This window comes from Marmota monax, unplaced genomic scaffold (genome assembly GCF_021218885.2).
Source record: "Marmota monax isolate L192 unplaced genomic scaffold, Marmota_monax_Labrador192_F-V1.1 WCK01_AAM20220418_F8-fsc00011, whole genome shotgun sequence".
Lineage (NCBI taxonomy): Eukaryota > Metazoa > Chordata > Mammalia > Rodentia > Sciuridae > Marmota > Marmota monax.
In genome coordinates this window covers 17,889,931-17,909,767 of record NW_026693082.1, presented here as the reverse complement: position 1 = coordinate 17,909,767, position 19,837 = coordinate 17,889,931, and the positions used below count along the sequence as shown (strand labels likewise).

Genomic DNA, 19,837 nt, shown 5'->3' with positions numbered 1-19,837 from the left:
TGTTGTTACCATATAAAAAATGGCCATCCCATTCCCTTTCTCTCTGTGACCTGTCTGCTTCTGCCCTTTCACCTCCATAAGTTCTCATCTGGTCATACTGGCTTCCTTCTATTCCTTGAGTATAGTCAGCCCCACTTCTGCATTAGGGACTCAATAGTAACTGTTCCCTCTGCCCCAGCACTCTATATTCTATATAGTTAATTCATTTACTTCCTTCAAGTCTCTGCTTAAATTTCACTTTGCCAATAAGGCTTACTCTGATCACTCTGTTTTACTCTGCAAACTGTACCTCTCTCACAATATTTGTAAAAGTATCCTTACCTGCAGTACTTTTATTCAGAAAATTTGTCACCTTATAACATGCTAAATAATTCACTTTTGGTGTGTTTGTCCTTTTTGTTGTGTTAGTACGTGTGCTACCAAATATATATCACTTCTAAGGTTTTTTTTTTTTTTTTAATCAATGGAGGAGAATAAGTTAGAGCTAGATTTGCAAGGATAGATAGAGTTTGCATGTTTATAGATTAAGGGGAAGTAAAATGAAGAGAAAAAATGCTGTAAACAAAAGTACAAGATACAGAAAGGTACAGGTCAGCTCAACACAGGTTTTTTTAGTATGCCAGCCTGACTGCAGTTACGGGTTCAGGATTTGGTACAGAAGAAAGATATGACTAAAAAGATAAGTTGGAACCAAGCTGAATGATTATGAACTGTAATCCTATCAGAAATGGTAAGTCTTTGAAGATTTGGGAATCACTGATAAAGGAGAAAATGGTATTGTGACAGATACTGGGGTTTAGCTCATTCCAAATCCATTCCAAACTTCTAATGTCCTTTCCTATAGTTTCGAGACTAAAAACCTGTGAACACTTCATAGATTTCTTTCAGTAGGTTTCCAGATGTGGTTCAGTTTTCATCAACTATATGCACTTGCTTAAGACTTAAATTCAGAAGCAAGATGAATAGGGAAAAAAGGCCAGGAAATGAGACATCCATTTTACAGAAAATAAGGCATTGTGACATATATAAACAGGAATTTATTTGGTTTTCCAATCCCATGTTACAGACCATTCATACCACTCCAGTAGATAAGAAAAGTTTAATATAATCTGATTAATATTAAGGTGTTTGTTTATGGCACTGGGGATTCAACCCAGGGGTGGTGCTTAACCACTGAACCACATCCCTAGCCCTTTTATTTTTAATTTTAAGTCAGGATCTTGCTAAGTTGCTAGGGCCTGGCTAAATGGCTGAGGCTAGCTTTGAACTTGCAATTCTCCCGCCTCAGCTTCCCAAGCCACTGGGATAACAGGCATGTGCCACCACACCTGGCCCTGTAATTTAAGTTCATCTATACCCAAATAAGTTTTATTTTAATATACTTACACCTACCAAACACTATATGTGTATGTGTGTGTGTGTGTGTGTGTATGTATATGTGTGTGTGTATTAGCGTATAAAATTTGCCATCCTTATGCACAATATAAAAGATTTGTCTTTAAATTAGCAACCTTATAATTATTTCCTGTTTCATGAAGAAAAATATTATTAACTGTTTATTCTACTTTGGTAGTAACATTTTAAGCTTAAGAGTAAGGGCCTTATTGTAGTGGAGAGGTTCCTAATTTTGAGATCAAATCTTCTGGCATTTGAGGCTTTCCTGTGTGTCCTTATAGCACCAGTGAGGTTCAGTGGGTAATCTGTCATTTCAAGAAAAAAATCTATTCAGTTTTATTCCTATTTAAAGGAGGGAAAAAGCATAATTTCTAAGCCTCATAATCACAGATATTTTTCTTAAAAAAATGGGGTTAATATTGGTATTTGCCTCACTTGAAATGATAAACTGTTTAAATTGTCCTTGTTGCAGTCATAAGAGTTTTGTAGCTAAACTCTGATACAGTTTTTCTTTAAAAATCCAGATCCAGGGTTTTTGTTGTTGTTGTTGTTGTTGTTGTTTTCTTCTTCTTCTTTTTCATCTTTTCACAACTCATTTTCCTTTGACTTTTCACAATTTGTTTTCCCTCCACTCTAGGCCATAATGTGGAAAAGGAAATATATTCCTGTTAAACCACAATTATTACATAACTAAATGCATGTAATACATGTACCTGATATTAGTGCTCATTGTATATAATATTTGACTGTTCTCATCAGTATTTTAAGATTTATATTGAATTGTATAACAAAAATTGTTTCATGTTATTCAGTGTTAATTCATGTGTACCTAATGTATTTAATAAATTTTTTCATATTGACTCTCTAAAATTTATATTTGACTTCTAGTAGTTTAAAAATTCTTACTCTAACATATTTGAAAAGAATTACTTATATTCTGCTTTTAATCTAATAATTCATTTTGTAGGTTATTGAAGACAATGGTGTTCGAAGAGTTGTTGTGGTTCCTCAGGCACCAGAGTTTCACCCTGGTGGTCACACAGTCATCCACCGTTCTCCACATCCTCCTCTACCTGGTTTCATTCCTGTCCCAACCATGATGCCCCCTCCACCACGCCATATGTACTCTCCAGTGACTAGTGCTGGAGACATGGCAACACAGTATATGCCACAGTATCAGTCTTCACAAGTATATGGAGATGTAGGTAAGACATCTGAAAAATCCTTTATTGAGTTGGATATTCTTTGCATAGATATAAGAAATGGTGATCATCATATTCATCATATTGTATAAAAGAAACAACATATAGTAATGATAACACAATTCTATTGCCCAAGCACTATATTAAGTGCATCATCCTCATGATCATTACTCTTTAAGGGAGATTAATAAACAGAAAATCAAGATGGAAGTAACTTACATCATGCAACAGTATTTAGTGGGATCACATCAAACAAGAGGTCTTTTCTGCTGTCCTACAGTACAGCCTCTGAGGAAATTTTCAGCCAGGATGACGATGTCATTGATAAATCCTGAAGGCTATGATGCTATTACACAAAGTTACTAGGTTCCTTGAGTGATTGGGGAAGAAAACAGCATGATCCATAACTTCTTCCTTCAGGGTGTTAATAAATTATTGGGAACAATAGATTACCACACACATGAGAAATAATAATTTTATTCTTTCCGGTGGCTTTAAATACCACCTGTGTATACTGACGGCTCTCAAATGTATATTTTCAGCCAAAATTTCTCTGAGCCCCAGACATCCATTTCTTGCTGCCATCTTTTTTTTTTTTTAATGTTTAAATTTTTTTGTTGTTGTAGATGGACAAATACCTTTACCTTATTTATCTATTTTTATGTGGTGCTAAGGATTGAACCCAGTGCCTCACATGCGCCAGGCAAGCTTTCTACCTCTGAGCCACAACCCAGCCCCAATCTTGCTGCCATCTTGATAACCCCCATTTAAATTTCTCCTATGGGACAACTGAAATGTATATGATATCATTCTCAGTTTTAGACCCCAGAACGTACTTTCTCTCTGTGTCTTATTCATCTCAGTAGGTGGTATCACTAATAACTCAGTTTGCTAAAATTGAAGGCTGATGGTCATCTAAATTAGTATCTTTTATTTTTGGGAGATTGCCAAATTATCTACTTTTTCTCTACTGCTACTCAAATCCAGTCCACCCTTAGTTCTTTCCAGGACAACTGAAACAGCAGCCTTCCACTTTGTTTTGTTTGTTTGTTTTAATGTTTCAGAACTTTTATTTGTTTATTTTTATGTGGTGTTAAGGATTGAACCCAGAGCTTCACATGTGCAAGCACTCTGCCACTGAGTTATGCCCCAGCCCTTTCCACTTAGATTTTTTGTTTTTTGTTTTTATCCCCTAATAATTCATTATGGCAATTGTAACCCATTTTTAAGTATTAACCAGATCATATCCTGTTTAAAACATTTCAACAACTTCCCATTACATTTGGAATAAAATCCCAAACCCTTCCCCTAGACCAGGGTTTCTCAAATGTGCTACCATTGATGTTTTAGAACAGATAAGTCTTTGTTATGGGGAACAAAACTGCACACGTTTGAATGTTTAGCAGGATCCTTGAGCTCTACCCACCAGATGCCAGTAGCACACAGCTTCAACATATTCCTGACATACCCTTTTAACATCTAAAATTATCTCCAGATCTTGCCATTTATCCCCTGTCCTGTTTGTGAACCCCATTGTCCTATGGCCCCTGACTGACTTATTCTACTTTTGCCCCCCATTTTTTAAGTTTTTCAAAACATTCAAGCCTTTCTTGCCTCAGGCTCTCTCCACATAGTGTCCTCTCTGCCAAGAATATTCTTCTCCATTTTCTTTAGGTTTTCCTTTTCTTTTAAACTTCAGCTTTCAGAGGAATCTTCCCCAACCTTACCTTATCAGTCTTTAGCACTGAAATCTTGTTTGTTTGTTTCCCACAGAATTCACGAAACTTAATTTCTATTTCTTTTTTGTTTTGTTTTGTTTTGTTGTGGGTTTTTTTGGTCAATTTGTACGCCTTGTCTCCCTTATTTGACTATAATCTCTGTAAGACTTGAACTGGTTGATTCATCACTGGTGTTCTTGGGACTTAGCAGTGCCTGCCCCTTATGCTCAGTAAATTTGTAGAAAAAGTAACCCTAAATAAAAATTCAAGTTATTCAGCACAGCCTTTAAATAGTGGATACATTGTATGTATTTTTTTTTCCAAACCTATTCATTGCCAAAGTAATGCTGATTGACCCAGTAAGTCTAGATGGGGCATGAGATTCTATATTGTAACAATCTCCCAAGTTGTGCTCATGTGGTGGTCCAACAAACATACTTTTGACACCTTCCTCCCAACTCCTTAATGCTGAGGATGCAACCCAGGGCCTCATGAATGCTAAGCAAGCACTCTGCCACTGATTTACGTCCTCAGCCTAGACATACTTTACAATAGCAAGAGTTTATGCTACAAGTAAGTCCCATCCTTCTGTTTGTATTGTTAATTTTGGCAGTTTATAAATGTTTGAGAAAAATATAACTGGGTTTCATAATTATTAATATTTTGCATCGTTAAAACCCCTAATGAAACCACCCAATGGTGGAAGGCAAGATTCATATTGTGTTTTAAGTTTATAGGCCAGGAAATCTAACACAGGATCCTAATAACTTATGGCACTGGTTTCCTAGCTAGTAGCTGCTTCCATAATCCCTTTTCCATGCACATTTTGTGTGGATTCCCAAAGTGAGACCTGATGGAACATTCTTTGTAAGCCATAGGCACTGTGCTCATAAATTTATTATCTCACTTAATCCTCAATATTCTGCAAAAAACAGAAGAGAAAACTGAGGCTCAGAAATGCTAAATAATTTTTACAAGGTTACACTAGTTACTTAAGGATTTTAACCATCTTATGTCTGTTTGATAATAAAGTTCCTGCTCTTTCTACTGCTGTAACATATTTTTTGTTTGTTTCTTGAGAAATAGATAAAATATAAAGCATTTGAATAACCACAATTTAAATGTATATACTAATTGATTACATTTTTATGTTTTATTAGTTTTGTTATAATTCACATAATAGTTATTGTACATTTCAATGATTTTTAGCATATTCTCTGCAGGTTGAGTATCCCATATTCAAAATGCTTGGGACCAGAAGTATTTCAGATTCTGGAGTATTTTCATATATAAAATGAGATATTTGGGGAATGGGACCCAACTCTAAACACACAATTCATTTATGTTTCATATATACCTTACATACATAAGCCAAAGGTAATTTTTATATACTACTTTCATAACTTATACCTATTAATAGTCCCAATTTCCTCTTTTCCTCCCAAACTGTGTCTTTGTGAATTTGCCTCTTTTGCAACAAGTCACTTAAATATATGTACAATATATGTATTGCATATAAAATTTTCATTAAAATGTTCACACAGCCAGTCAGGCATGGTGGTGCATACCTGGGTATAATCCAGTGACTGGGTATAATCTAGAGATTTAGGCAGGAAGATCTCAATTTCATGGCTAGCCTCAGTAACTTAGCGAGACCCTCAGCAACTTAACAAGATCCTGTCTGAAAATAAAAAGAGCTGGGATTGTAGCTCAGTGGTAGAGCACCCTGGGTTTAATTCCCAGTACCAAAAAAAAAAATTGTCTAGGTTTTTTCACAGTTTTAATGTTCCTCTGTATTATCACATATGGTAGTTATTTCACCCCTTCTTATAGTTCAGTAATACTACATTAAGGGATATAGAACATTTTGTTTGTTTATTCATTAGTTGATGGACATTTGGATTATTTTCAGTTTTTGTCTATGAACAAGATTTTATATTGACTTGTTTTCACTTCTAGGTATATACATTAGAATGGAATTTCTCTATCATGTGTTAATTCTTTTTAGTTTATTGGGGAACATGCAAACTCAGTAATTACACCACTAGATATCCCCACTAGCCGTATGTGAGGGTTCCAATTCTTCCACATCCTTGACAAAACTTTTATTGTCTCAAATTTTGATAGCCAACCTGTTACATGTAAAGTTTTATCTCATCGTAGTTGGGGTTGTTTTTTTGTTTTTTTGTTTTGTTCTGTTTTGTTTTTAGTTTTTTAAATTTTTTTTAGTCGTAGTAGATAAACATGGTACCATTATTATTATTATTATTTTTAATGTAGTGCTGAGCATTGAATCCAGTGCCTCACACATTCAAGGTGAGCACTCTACCACTGAGCTGTGACCTCAGCCCTCATCATAGTTTTGGTTTGCTTTTCTCTAATGACTGCTGATGTTGAGCATCTTTTTTGTGCTCATTGGCCATTTGTGTCTTCTGTGGAGAAAGTTTATTCATATTCTTTACCCACCCACCCCCATCTTTTTCTTTTTTGGCACTGGGAGTTGAACTCAGGGTGCTTTACCACTGAGCTTTTTTTTTTTTTTTTTTTTTAATTTTGAGACAAGGTCTCGCTAAGTTGCCCATGCTGTTCTCAAACGTGAACTCCTGCCTCAGCCTCCCAAATAATTGAGATTACAGGCATGTGCCACGACACCTGTCTCTTTACCAATTTTATTGAATTTTGCTTTACATATTCTGGTTACAAGTCATATTCTGGTTACAAGTGTCTTTATCAGATACATGATTTGTAGATATTTTCTCTCATTTTATCTCTTCATTTCCCTCATGGCAGCCTTTGATACAGAAAAGTTTTTAATTTTGATAAAGTCCAATTTATTTTTTCTTGGTTTGCTTTGTGCTTTGGATTCTTATCTAAAAAACTATTGCCTATTCCAAAGTAAATCAAATGTATACCTTTGTTTCCTTCTAAGGGTTTTTTTTGTTTGTTTAATATTTATTTTTTAGTTGAAGTGGGCACAATACCTTTATTTATTTTTATGTGGGGCTGAGGATCGAACTCAGGGCCTCACAAGAGCTAGGCAAGCTCTCTGTCACTGAGCCACAACTGCAGCCCCTCGAGTCCAGCTTGTTTCTTTTTGCTAACTCTAAATCTTTTCCAGTGATGATTTCCTTTTTTAAGTCATAAAGGAATTTAGTCAGGCAGTGTTTTCTTTTTACTTATGTTTGATTTTTTTTTTTTTAAGAGATGTGAAAATCAATAGCTTACAGTATTGTCAAACAACTGTGGACATGTAAGTCTCATTTTTCACTTGTGATAATCATAGCATACCACCAAGCTATTTCTATGGAGATCAGTAGTTGGGAACAATGAAAAAAAGAAATGTTAGACTTACTTCCTAATCTGTTCTCATGTCATGAACTTATTTAGGGAAAGTGATCTTAACATTTGCTTTTTATTTCTTCCTAGATGCTCACTCTACACATGGAAGATCCAACTTTAGAGATGAAAGATCTAGCAAAACGTATGAACGTTTGCAGAAAAAATTAAAGGATCGCCAAGGAACACAGAAAGATAAAATGAGCAGTCCACCATCATCACCCCAGAAATGCCCTTCTCCCATAAATGAACACAATGGACTTATAAAAGGGCAGACTGCCAGTGGTATAAACACAGGATCAGCAAAAAACAAATCAGGAAAAGTGAAAGGTTGTATACAAGTGGATACAGAACTAGAAGGTAAGGCACTGATACTTTTCATCATTGTTTAACCTACTAAAATTATATTCTGATTTTTCAGTTATTTTTGTCCTGGTCCAAGTAAACTAGATTCATACCCTAACATTTCTTAAATATGAGAAAGGTTTTGGAACCTAAATTGTTACTAGTCTGCTGCTTTTGATAATTTAGGAAATCTCAATAATTTCATCTGTATCATAAATTTTACTGATAGATAAGCATGCTCAGATAATGTTAATCCAGATTCCATTTCTTCTATTTCTAGATCTTTGATAAGGTTAACCTGGTTTTTAATCAAAACTTTATTTCTCCAAACTTCTTTTATGTGTAAATCTCCAATAGTAACTAACTATGTCCTTAACGAGTTCCTCTACATACTCTATAGTAATTCTCCATTCCTTTGAAAAGTTTTTTCTTTTAAAATACTATTTACCTTGGATCCTTCCCCTAGTCTGTTCACCAGATGAACTCTGAGCACTATTTTTTTTATATATACTAGGTTCAATCTCTATAAACTAAATATAAACTGGATTAACAAATAACCTATCTTCTATTATGCCTATAACATGAAGTTAGTACCCAAGACTATAACGTTAATTCTCACTACTACTTATCTTGACTTCTGTAGTTTCTGTATGTATGTTCTTTGGGATTTCTTAGATACTGACTATATCCCCTTTCATTTCTAATGGTAGATCAGTTCAAACTTTAAACAGTTTCATCAGAGATGATGAAGCATACTAACCTGCCATTTCATAAATACTAATCCCACAACTTTCTCAGTTCTTGAATATGTTTATCTAAACTTATACTTCTAATTCTTCATATGTTTAATTATCAAATAATGTAGCTAATATTTGACTAGGAGCTCAGATGCTTTCAGCTTTGAGGAAATTTTCAAAATGTCAGCCATGATAACTCTTCCCATCTTCTTTTTCCTTAAAATTTTCATTCCTCACTAACAAATTTTAAATAATGCTCTAATGGCCTTTTGTGGCTTATATTACTAATAACATCTACTTCAGTTTTGAGACTTTCTGATCATTCTTTTCAGCACAGATGTTTCCAAAGAATTAAGCTAAATTTTCATGTTTGTCAGTGGAATCAGTAAGTTATGGTCAAACAAATTATATTCCTATTTGGGGAAACCACAGTTATGGCATGACATGAAAAATTCTTAGTTAATAAGTTGTTCAAGATTGGCAAATGAAAACTTCCAAAGAAGAGAGTATTTTTTATACTGTGAATAGAAATATACTTTTTTTTTTGGTACCAGGAATTGAACTCAGGGGTACATGACCACTGAGCCACATCCCCATCCTTATTTTTTATATTTTATTTAGAGACAGGGTCTCAGTGAGTTGCTTAGCACCTTGCTTTTGCTGAGCCTGGCTTTGAACTTACGATCCTCCTGCCTCAGCCTACTGAGCTGCTGGGATTACAGGCATGTGCCCCATCCAGCAGAAATATACTTTTTATAAGAAAAGCTTATTGTTCACCTATGTATGTGTATATACATATTGTGTGTGTGTGTGTATAATTGTGTGCATAGATATGTGCATAGAGATATGTAGTTATAATTAATAATTATGGTTAAACTTAAAATAGAAATTGAAGTAGACAAATACTAAAGGACCACAAATTGCACTGTATGAACTAAGGATAAAAAACTAGAAAATAAGGGCGTTGGGGGTGTAATTCAGTGGTAGAGCATTTGTCTAGCATGTGTGAGGCACTGTGTTTGATCCTCAGAACCATATAAAAATAAATAAGTAAAATAAAGGTATTTTGTCCATCTACAATTTAAAATATTTTTTAAAAAACTAGAAAATAAAATCTCAAATACCAACCAAGTTTTATTTTATTTTTTTTAATATTTTTTTAGTTATACATGGGCACAGTATCTTTACTTTGTTTATTTATTTTTATGTGGTGCTGAGGATTGAACCCAGTGCCTCACATGTGCGAGGCAAGCACTCTGCCACTGAGCCACAAACCCAGCCCCCCAACCAAGTTTTATAAAACATGTTTTAGAGGAAGAAAGGATTGTATTTAAGTTTATTTTAATTTGTTTTGTTTTAAGAAAAAGATGAAGAAACTAAAGCCTTTGAAGCACTTCTTTCCAACATTGCCAAACCTGGGGTGAGTATTTCATATTTTATTGGCATTTATATATAGGGGATGAGTTTGATTTGGTATATGTTCATTCGGGCTTTATTTAAAACTTATGAGAAGTGTGAGGTCAATAATATGTCATCATGGATTTGACGTAAGGAAAAACTACATTAATCAGTGAAGCAGAATATTAAGAAAAGCATTCTGTTTTTAAACAAGGATACAATGTATCCTAAATGATATTATTAATCATTAGGATAGGCAGAGATCTGATAGTGTGGGTACACTGGATATCATAGTTTTAATCCATTTATATTATTTCCATGTAAAATGTAACCAGCTAACTCTGTAAGCAAAATGAGTTAAAATCAAATAATAGAAAAACTAGAAGATAATTAGTATTTTCCAGCCCTTTATAAGTATAGATGTAATAGGATAAAGCAGAATATCAGAAAAATGTGTGGAAGCAGAATTGGCTTACATAAAACTATCTATACATTTAAAATAAGCTATATAAAGATAGAACCTGCCTACCATATGACCCAGCTATCCTACTCCTTGGTATGTATCCAAAAGAACTATAATTAGCATGCTGTAGTGATACGTGCATAACATTGTTTACAGCAGCATAATTTATAGTAGCCAAGTTACAGAACCAGCCTAGGTCCCTGTCAACCAACAAATAAATGATAAATGGATAAAGAAAATGTGGCATACATTCACAATTTGAGTTATACTCAACCATAAAGAAGAATGAAACTATATCATTTATTGGTAAATGGATAGAACTGGAGAATATCATGCTGAGTGAAATAAGCCAAACTCAGAGAAAGTCAAGGGGTAAATGTTTTCCCTCAGGTGGAAGCTAGAGAGGAAAAAGGAATTTAAAAAAGCGGGGATCTTGCAAAAATAGAAGGGAGTTCAGTAGAGTAGAAACAGGAGGGAAAAGGGGAATGAAATTGACCAAATTATGCTTTGAACATGTATGAATAAATTACAGTGCATTCCAATTTTATATATAACCATAATGCACCAATTAAAAACTAAATGAATAGCCAGGTGCAGTGGCACATGCCTGAAATCTCAGAGGCTCAGGAGGCTAAAGCAGGAGGATCTCAAGTTCAAAGCCAGCTTCAGCAACTTATTAAGCCCTAAGTAACTTGGTAAGACCCTGTCTCAAAATAAAAAATAAAGAGGGTTGGGCATGTGGCTAAGCACCCCTGGGTTTAATCCCTAGTGCCAAATAAATACGTAGAAAGAAGACCAATACAGGAGAGGAGGGGGAATCAGGGAGAGGGAAGAGGGGAAGGAAAAAGTACTTGGAATTGAAGTGTGGAGCAAGCCTACAAATTGACCATTTTTTGCAGTATTGAATATTGAACCCAGGGCCTCACACATGCTAGGCAAGCACTCCACAACTGAGCTATACCCCAGCCCTTTTTGTTTTTATTTTGAGACACAGTCTTGTTGGCCTCAAAGTTGCAGTCCTACCTCACCGTCTCAGGTGGTTAGGATTATAGGCATGTACCAGAACACCCAGCTCAAATTGAATTTTTTAAACAAGAGCAGAAAGGATTCTTCACTGATAATCAAAAGAAATATAAACTGATCTCCTCTGAAGCTGCATGAAGTCTCATTTCTCCATAAAAATCTGCGCAAACCAAAAAATAAAAAATAAAAAAGCTTGCAGCATTAGCAAAAAGCAAAACTAAAGGAAAATGTAGTTAAATCATGACATGTTTTTACTGGATAAAATGAAAGAGCCATTAAAATATATGACTGAAGCATTACGAAATATGTGAAGATGTTCTTACAGAAGTGGGGGAAAAGGAATACTGAGGACCATACTGTTTGGACACCATAATTACAGTCTGTTTATAAAGAATTTAAGAAAAGACTAGAAAGGAAAATACCACAGTAATTGTTCTGATTAGTCTTTTTCTTCCTCTGCTTCTTTAAAGGGCTATAACTTCACTCCATTTTAAAAGCAATTTCATAGAAGTACCAGTGATTTAGATTGAATCCTGAATATGTTTATTACTGTTGTTGACTTTTTTATGGTAAAAGATGTAATATAAAAATATATAGAATAAAAATAAATCTCCTTTTACCCACTCCTTCAACTTGATCATGCCAAGTTTGAGTTTTCTTCCAGTCCTCTTTCAGGTCATTTGTGTGTATCTATCCATTTAATACCCTGTGACAAAATTGAAAATAGAATGGAGAACACAGACACAGCCCCTGACTCAACTTAGTTTCACGGTCAGCATTATGCAGTAAATGTATAATGTAAAATTATAACTGAAGTGCCAGAACAAACAGAGTATTATCAATGTGTAATAGGGGATTAAACATTGGCAGGAATGTTAGGGAAATTTTCCTAGGGAAGGATGAATGCTGAAATTTAAAGGAAAAGTAGTGCATTGGGCTTTGTGGACAGAGGATGGGAGTTTTCAAACAGTGACCAACAATTGAAAATCACTGAATATGGCATGCATTATGTTTTTGCAGGCCTCAGACATCCAGGCAAGGACAGTAGTACTTACCTGGTCACCACCTTCAAGCTTCATTAATGGCGAAACAGACCAGACTACTGTGCCAGAGCTCTACAGTTATGAAATTCTGGTCTCGAGTACTGGAAAAGATGGGAAATACAAAAGTCTTTATGTGTAGGTATTTGTTAATTTTGTTCCTTCCCATTGTGTAAATTAATGGTTGATCATAAATAGGTTATTTCTGATTTGGTTCTATTTTCCCTCTTCATGTTTTTATTTGGATCTGTAAGTTGACCAGCAATAGTGATTTTGCTGTATAATGAAGGCTGATACACATTTCTGTCTATACTCCCTCAGAACAGTCTTTTTCATTGGCCACATTCAGCTCTTCCACCATCAGCTCCCTAATAAATGTCTCATATTCATATATTCTTGATGCGTTAAATATAAATTGTAGTGTATAGAACCCAGGACCAAGAAATGGAGAACTTTGAATTGTGAACTCAGGTAAATGGATAGAGCATTTACATTGCTCCTCTATGGACTTGGATTTAAGTCTTATATATACATTCCATTGTAAAATGAACTTAGTACCAGAAATTACTGTTCTGCCTTTTTAATATAGAAATTGTTTATTCTAATGGAAAATATGAAAGGTAAAGCCAATTACTTCTTACAGTTTAAGCACCATTAAGATGATTAAGGAGGTGGTTAGTCATTTAAATGATCATGACAAGGATCACTGGCAACATTATCCACCTTGGTATCTTTTTTCAAAAAATAGCTGTTAAGAAGAAAGGAAAAAGCTGGGGAATACTCACCATAATGCATGAGGTACTGTGTTCGATCCTCAGCACCACATAAATATAAAAAATAAAGATATTATGTCCACCTAAAACTAAAAAATAAAATATTTTAAAAAAAGAAGAAAGTGAAACTTCCCTAGTGAATCTCATTTCATCACATACAGTTATAAAATGCCCTGCCTCCTTTCTCGATTTTCTTGTGTTTATTTCTAATTTTGTATTCATGACTATTTCTAGTTAGATGTGGCTGTTTACTAAGAAGAAGGATTTATTTCCATTTGCAGCCTAGGCAGGGAACACAATAGTAACCTCCACTATCCTACACCAATTAAAGTCTTTTTCTGGGGATGCTACTATAATTGCCCAGTTTATTAAACTGTACTTTGGTAGATAAGACATTATTTTTCATCATATTTATTGGTTTTGATTTAAGAAGCAGGGTAACTGAGAGGCATAGGGTAGGAAAGAAGTCTACAAAATAGGAGGGATTTGGTTGAAAGAAATAGAACAGGGAACAATGGTTTTTGTTTTGTTTTTGTTTTTGGCAGTACCAAGGGTTAAACCTAGGTTCACTCTACCACTGAGCTATATCTCCAGACTTTTTTAAAATTTTTTAATTATTTTATTTATTTATTTATTCTGTGGTGCTGAGAATCAAACACAGTGCCTCACATGTGGTAGGCAAGCACACTACCACAGAGCCATGACCCCAGCCCGACTTTTTAAATTATGAAACAAGAGTCTCTCAAAGTTTCCCAAGCTTACCTGGCTGGCCAGAAACTTATGGTCTTCCTGCCTCAGCTTCCAGTCACTCATTATAGGTGTTCACCACTACAACCAGCTGGGAACAGTGATTTTTAAATAAAAGAAAAAGGAGAGAGGGGGCTGGAAGTATAGCTCAGAGGTAATGTACTTACCTAGCATGTGCCAAACCCTGGGTTTGATCCCCAGCTCTCCAAAAAAACAATCGAGAAGAAATGAGAACAGATTAGTTTGTGGCTACATACTCAAATAGTTGTAGCAAATAATTTTAGTTTGTATGCTGCTGTATTTAAAAATATAATAGTGGACACAAGAAATGCTTTACTTTAAATTATGATTCACTTTTTTCCTTATCTACTCATTAAATTTAACTGCAATATATATAATTAAAGTCATGTTGTTATATACAAAATGGATTTTTTAGTAATAAATTTTTTAGCAATGATTCCATTTCCTCAATAAGTTAAATATCTTCCCTAATGCCACACCAAAAAAAAAAAAAAAAATCTCGTCTACACATTTGATTTGCTTAACATATTTTGCTGTTTTAAAATAGTAAGAATTCTGTATTAATGAAATCTGAATAAGATTTTAGTTAATAAAGAAACAGTAGGTTGGGTGCGGTGGCACATACCTGTAATCCCAGGGGATTAGGAGGCTGAGGCAGGAAGATTGCAAATTCAGAGCCAGCCTCAGCAATTTTGCAAGGCCCTAAGCAATTTCAGGAGACCTGTCTCAAAATAAAAAGGACTAAGAATGTAGTTGAGTGGTTAAGCCCTTCTGGATTCAATCCCTGGTACCAAAAAAAAAAAAGGAACAGTATAATACACATCCTTTGGAAATGCTTTATTTGTCAAACACTGAAATATTACTCTTTTTCCCCAACCAGAGGAGAAGAAACAAGTGTCACATTAAATGATCTCAAACCAGCTACAGATTACCATGCAAAGTAAGGAACTCCTTCATGTTGCCTTTATATGATACATTACAGAATTATGGTTTTGGTTTTTTGTTTTTGTTTTTTCTTAACAGTTTCCTTGTAAGTATAGAATATAATTTATTAATTTTAGACTAAAAATGTGGATTTTTTTTTTTCTGTTGGCAACAGGTATCAGCATTTTCCCTGAAATAACCAAAAGCATTTAACTTCAGTGTTATAGTGAGGAAAGATTTAATCACTGAGTTTATAGGATCTAGGGATTTAAATGAATCTGTAGAATATATAATATCTAATTTAGTTCTGGAGACTTGTCCCAGATTTTTGAAATTTTTGTTAATAGAATCAAATTATACTTCGTTTACTCTTATCTATCATACTGCATTGTGTTTTGGAAAGAGCATAAGATACTAAACCATAGAATTTCACATTTAATAAGAGTAACTCAAAATTTTGTTTTATAATTTTTCCAATATATATTGCCAAGCATTTATAAATTTTAGGGCTTCCCCAACTAGGGTCCAATATAACATTTAGTTAATCACCTAGTTTTTAAAAAGCTTTTATAGCTGGGATTATTTCTGTTAAACGATTAACTCTTCGAGTAAATTTTCCATGGTTAAACCCAAAGTCTTGTCTAGCCTAATATTTTTCAAACTGGATTGCCATCATTGTTGAATCATCAATTTAATTTTGTGGTTTATATTCAACATTTTTTAAAAAACAAAATAGAATCAAATGAAATAGAAATTATCTGTATATTAATAATATTGTTTCAGGAACATTTTAGGAAACTCTTGTTACAGGTATGTACAGACATAGTTAGGTCTACAATTTAAAATGCATTTCTTACTTTGGGTTTCAGTAAAATAAAAAGAAAGCCACTGGTCTATACTGTTTTTTTTAAGGATCATCTCTTTGTATTTTCTTTATAGAACACTTAGAAAGCTACCTTATTAATTTGAAAATACTTTAAAATTATGCTTTTAAAAGTAAGCTACAGTGATCCTACAGGGTAAAACTATTTTATCCCCTTAGAGTACAGGCAGAGTCCAATTCTATAAAGGGAACTCCTTCAGAAGCTGAAAGCTTTACTACCTTGAGCTGTGAACCTGATATACCTAATCCACCAAGGATAGCCAATCGGACCAAAAATTCACTTACTTTGCAATGGAAGGTAAGAGTATTTCGTAAAGTAGTTCTAACTGTACATTTCTCCCCCTGCCTATAGTATGAAATTTCAATTGTTTTTGAAGACTGAAAATTCTTTAAGCTAACTTGTTCTTTAAATATAAGAAATAGGCATACTTATACCTTCAGATAATTCTCTTACAGGTTTTTCCTAGTATTTGTACATGTGATGATACTGAGATTCCTTACAATAATTCTTAACTTACTACTCCTATTTATAATAGTTTGTAATAATACCTTTATATCCTAAATATTATCCTAAAATCAGATTCATGGTAACTAGACTCAGTTTTTTAAATATTTTTTTTAAAAAACTGCCTTAAAGGAGAAACAAAGCTGTTCTTAATAGGATATTGTATGTTCTAATATAGCAATGTTTGGGCCCAAATACACACAAAGATATTATAGAAAAAAACATGTGGAATTGATTATTCAGATACCATAAGCAGTATTGTCATTTGTGACATTAATTTCTTATATATAGTGTGCAGGTCTTGGTATATTTCAGAACAAAATTAAATAGTCTTGGGCTGGGATTGTAGCTCAGCAGTAGAGTGCTCACCTAGCACGTGCAAGGCCTTGGGTTCAATCCTCAGCACCACATAAAAATAAATAAATAAAATAAAGGCATTGTGTCCAACTACAACTAAAAAATAAATATTTTTTTAAAAGTTAGTCTTTCCCAAAGTGCATAGTAGTTATGTGTTGGGAAAAGTCAGTGTCTTCCAAACTGTACAAAAAAATACCTTAACAAATGGAAGTAAGTTCTAGATTCTAATCATTACAAACAGATATTTCACCTACATGGACATCTAACAAGACATCCAAAAGTGATAGAGGAAAGGACCAATTTCTTATTGGACTGATCATCCCACATTCTACAGTGCTCTCAGTACCTTATAACCATCAGCCACTTCACCTGCATATTGTGATCAGATCAGAAATACCACTTACAAAATTTCAAAACACCCTCTACAAAGAAATACCCCTGTTAGCAACCATTGATTTGCAGTGAGCTATAACCACTTACCGTGATTTAATTATGTACTCTCAAGAACAAAACTCATTGCTAATTTTCCTCTGAAAGCTTTTGAGAATTTGGGGCTTTCTACTTGATTAGTAGCTTTGTTAGCCCCTAGTTCTGAGGATATTTAATGTTTTGTGGAGTTTATAATAGTTTGTAATAATACTTTTATATCCTAAATATTATCCTAAAATCAGATTCATAGTAACTAGACTCAGTTTTTTTAAATATTAAAAAAAAACTATAGAAAAAAAATGTGGAATTGATTATTTAAAAAAAAAAAAAACTAAAGTACATGAGTACATGCAAATCAAATACATACACATTTCCATTATAATAAAAAGTATGGCTAACTTTATTCCATATCACACTTTAGTTGTAGCAAAACCTTTTATTGATGAATATGCTCGGGCCCTGTCTGTTGATACGGCATTTGGGTAACATCCCTTCACTACTCTTCATTCTAAAGATAATCTAAATGCAGTTCTGAAATTTCTACCTTTACCAATATGCCAACAGCCCTATGTAAGCAGCAAGTGCTTCTTATTCAAGTTACACAGACTTGGACTCTTATAGAAATGGCCCTGAAAATACACAGTAATCTGGGTAGATGAGGAAAGAGCCATCAGTGTTAATGTTATTGGACATAATATTAAATACCTCAGAGTTGCTGAAAGGATTAAACAGATAATTTCTATAATGCTTGGTTATGCCTAGAAAATATAAATAGCATAATACTACTGTTTTTATTTAATTTTAAAGATGAAGAAAACTTGGGCTGGGATTGTGGCTCAGCGGTAGAGTGCTTGCCTAGCATGTGAGAGGCCGTGGGTTCGATCCTCAGCACCACATAAAAATAAATAAGTAAAATAAAGATATTGTGTCCAACTACAACTAATAAATATTAAAAAAAAAAAAAAAAAGACAAAAACTTGATTAGTTTAGTGACTTGGTATCCAGTCTTTTGACTCTGCTGTCTTGCATAATCTACAAGCATTCCAGTGGAAACTAGTGTGGAGTAAGAACAGCAGCATGAGTTGGCACTTGGGTTAGCAGTTGGAAGTATTTTATCCACTGATGTTTAGAATTGCCAGTGCAATGGTGATAATAAAAAGCTGAGGTTGGGCTCTTACTCTCTTTAATTGCCAGGAGCCAGGCTAATCTGCTTAGCCTCTGGAATATTGTTTGGTAGTAATATTGGTTTGGGAGTCATACAGACCAAAATCAGTTCTGCTTCATTCTAATGACTTTTTGTGATTTATGATAATTTACTTATGTTCTTCCAAGTCCCCATTTCCTGTGTCGTAAAATTTAGGTAATAGTATATTAGAATTGCTGTGATGATTAAATGAGCTAAGGTAAACATAGTTTCTCCTCCAACTTGGAGAAAGCTGGAAGATGGGTCTCAGGTTGTTGAAGGTAGACATTTTAATAGCCTCACTTTTTTTTTTTTTTTTAATGTAAAAGGAAAGTGTGAGATTTTTAACAACCGTAGATGAGAGCAACCTGCAGTCATTAACTCTTGGGAAATAATATTTTTACACCCCTTATTGCAGTCTCTATGTCTGAATTATTTTCCTCTGCTATATCAGAGTCTCCCAACAATCCTTTCTTTGCTCCCTTCTCACTTTGTTCACTTTTAACTGTCATTGCTATGCCAATGAGTTGAATATTGCTTTAACTTATATAGTATGTTTAATTTTTTAAGATGAAAGATCTGTGTTAGTATTCAACAATTTAGACTTATAAAAGACATTATTAAAAATTCGTGATCCTTAAAAAAATGTGATATATATATATGAATATTATTCAGCATTAAAAGAGAATAAAATCATGGCATTTGCAGGTAAGTGGATGGAGTTGGAGAATATAATGCTAAGTGAAATTAGCCAATCCCAAAAACCCAAATACCAAATGTTTTCTCTGATTTAAGGATGCTGATTTATAATGTGGTTGAGGGAGGTGGGGGCATGGGAGGATTAGATGAACTCTAGATAGGGTAAAGGGGAGGGGAAAAAAGGGAGGGGTAGGAAAGACGGTGGAATGAGATGGACATCATTACCCTAAGTACATGTATGAAGATATGAATGGTGTGGCTCTACTTTGTGTACAACCAGAATATGAAAAATTGTGCTCTATATGTGTAATATGAATTGTAATGCATTCTGCTGTCATATATAACAAATTTAAAAAAAATTAGTGATACTTGATTGCTATTTACATTATTGACAGTTATTATATTAAAAATGGATTCCAGAAAATTATAGAGGCAAATTCTCCGCAGAACCATTTCAAAACTTACAATTATTTAATTTTGACAAGCAAAATTTCACAGTTGTCTTCTAATATGAAGTCGTAAGAACAGTGATAATCATGTGTTCTACAAAGAAGAAATGGGTTGAAATTTTAGGAAGAAAATTCAGTTAGGAATAAGGTTGAGATTCTTGATTTCTAGTGATAACATGCTGCAGTAAAGTGCCAAGGGAGACTCTAATT

At 34.0% G+C, this 19,837-nt stretch overlaps 1 protein-coding gene across 5 annotated transcripts in view; it reads left to right on the top strand.

Annotated features, from left to right (window-relative positions):
- Fndc3a (fibronectin type III domain containing 3A) overlaps positions 1-19,837 on the top strand; it is a 158,461-nt gene that overhangs the window by 102,904 nt on the left and 35,720 nt on the right. For all 5 annotated transcript variants that reach the window (XM_046454003.2, XM_046454000.2, XM_046454002.2 and 2 more), the window contains 6 exons: positions 2,363-2,600; positions 7,742-8,011; positions 10,095-10,153; positions 12,638-12,795; positions 15,079-15,138; positions 16,165-16,303. In XM_046454003.2, the coding sequence (XP_046309959.1) occupies positions 2,363-2,600; positions 7,742-8,011; positions 10,095-10,153; positions 12,638-12,795; positions 15,079-15,138; positions 16,165-16,303 (924 nt within the window). The remainder of the gene's footprint in view (positions 1-2,362; positions 2,601-7,741; positions 8,012-10,094; positions 10,154-12,637; positions 12,796-15,078; positions 15,139-16,164; positions 16,304-19,837) is intronic.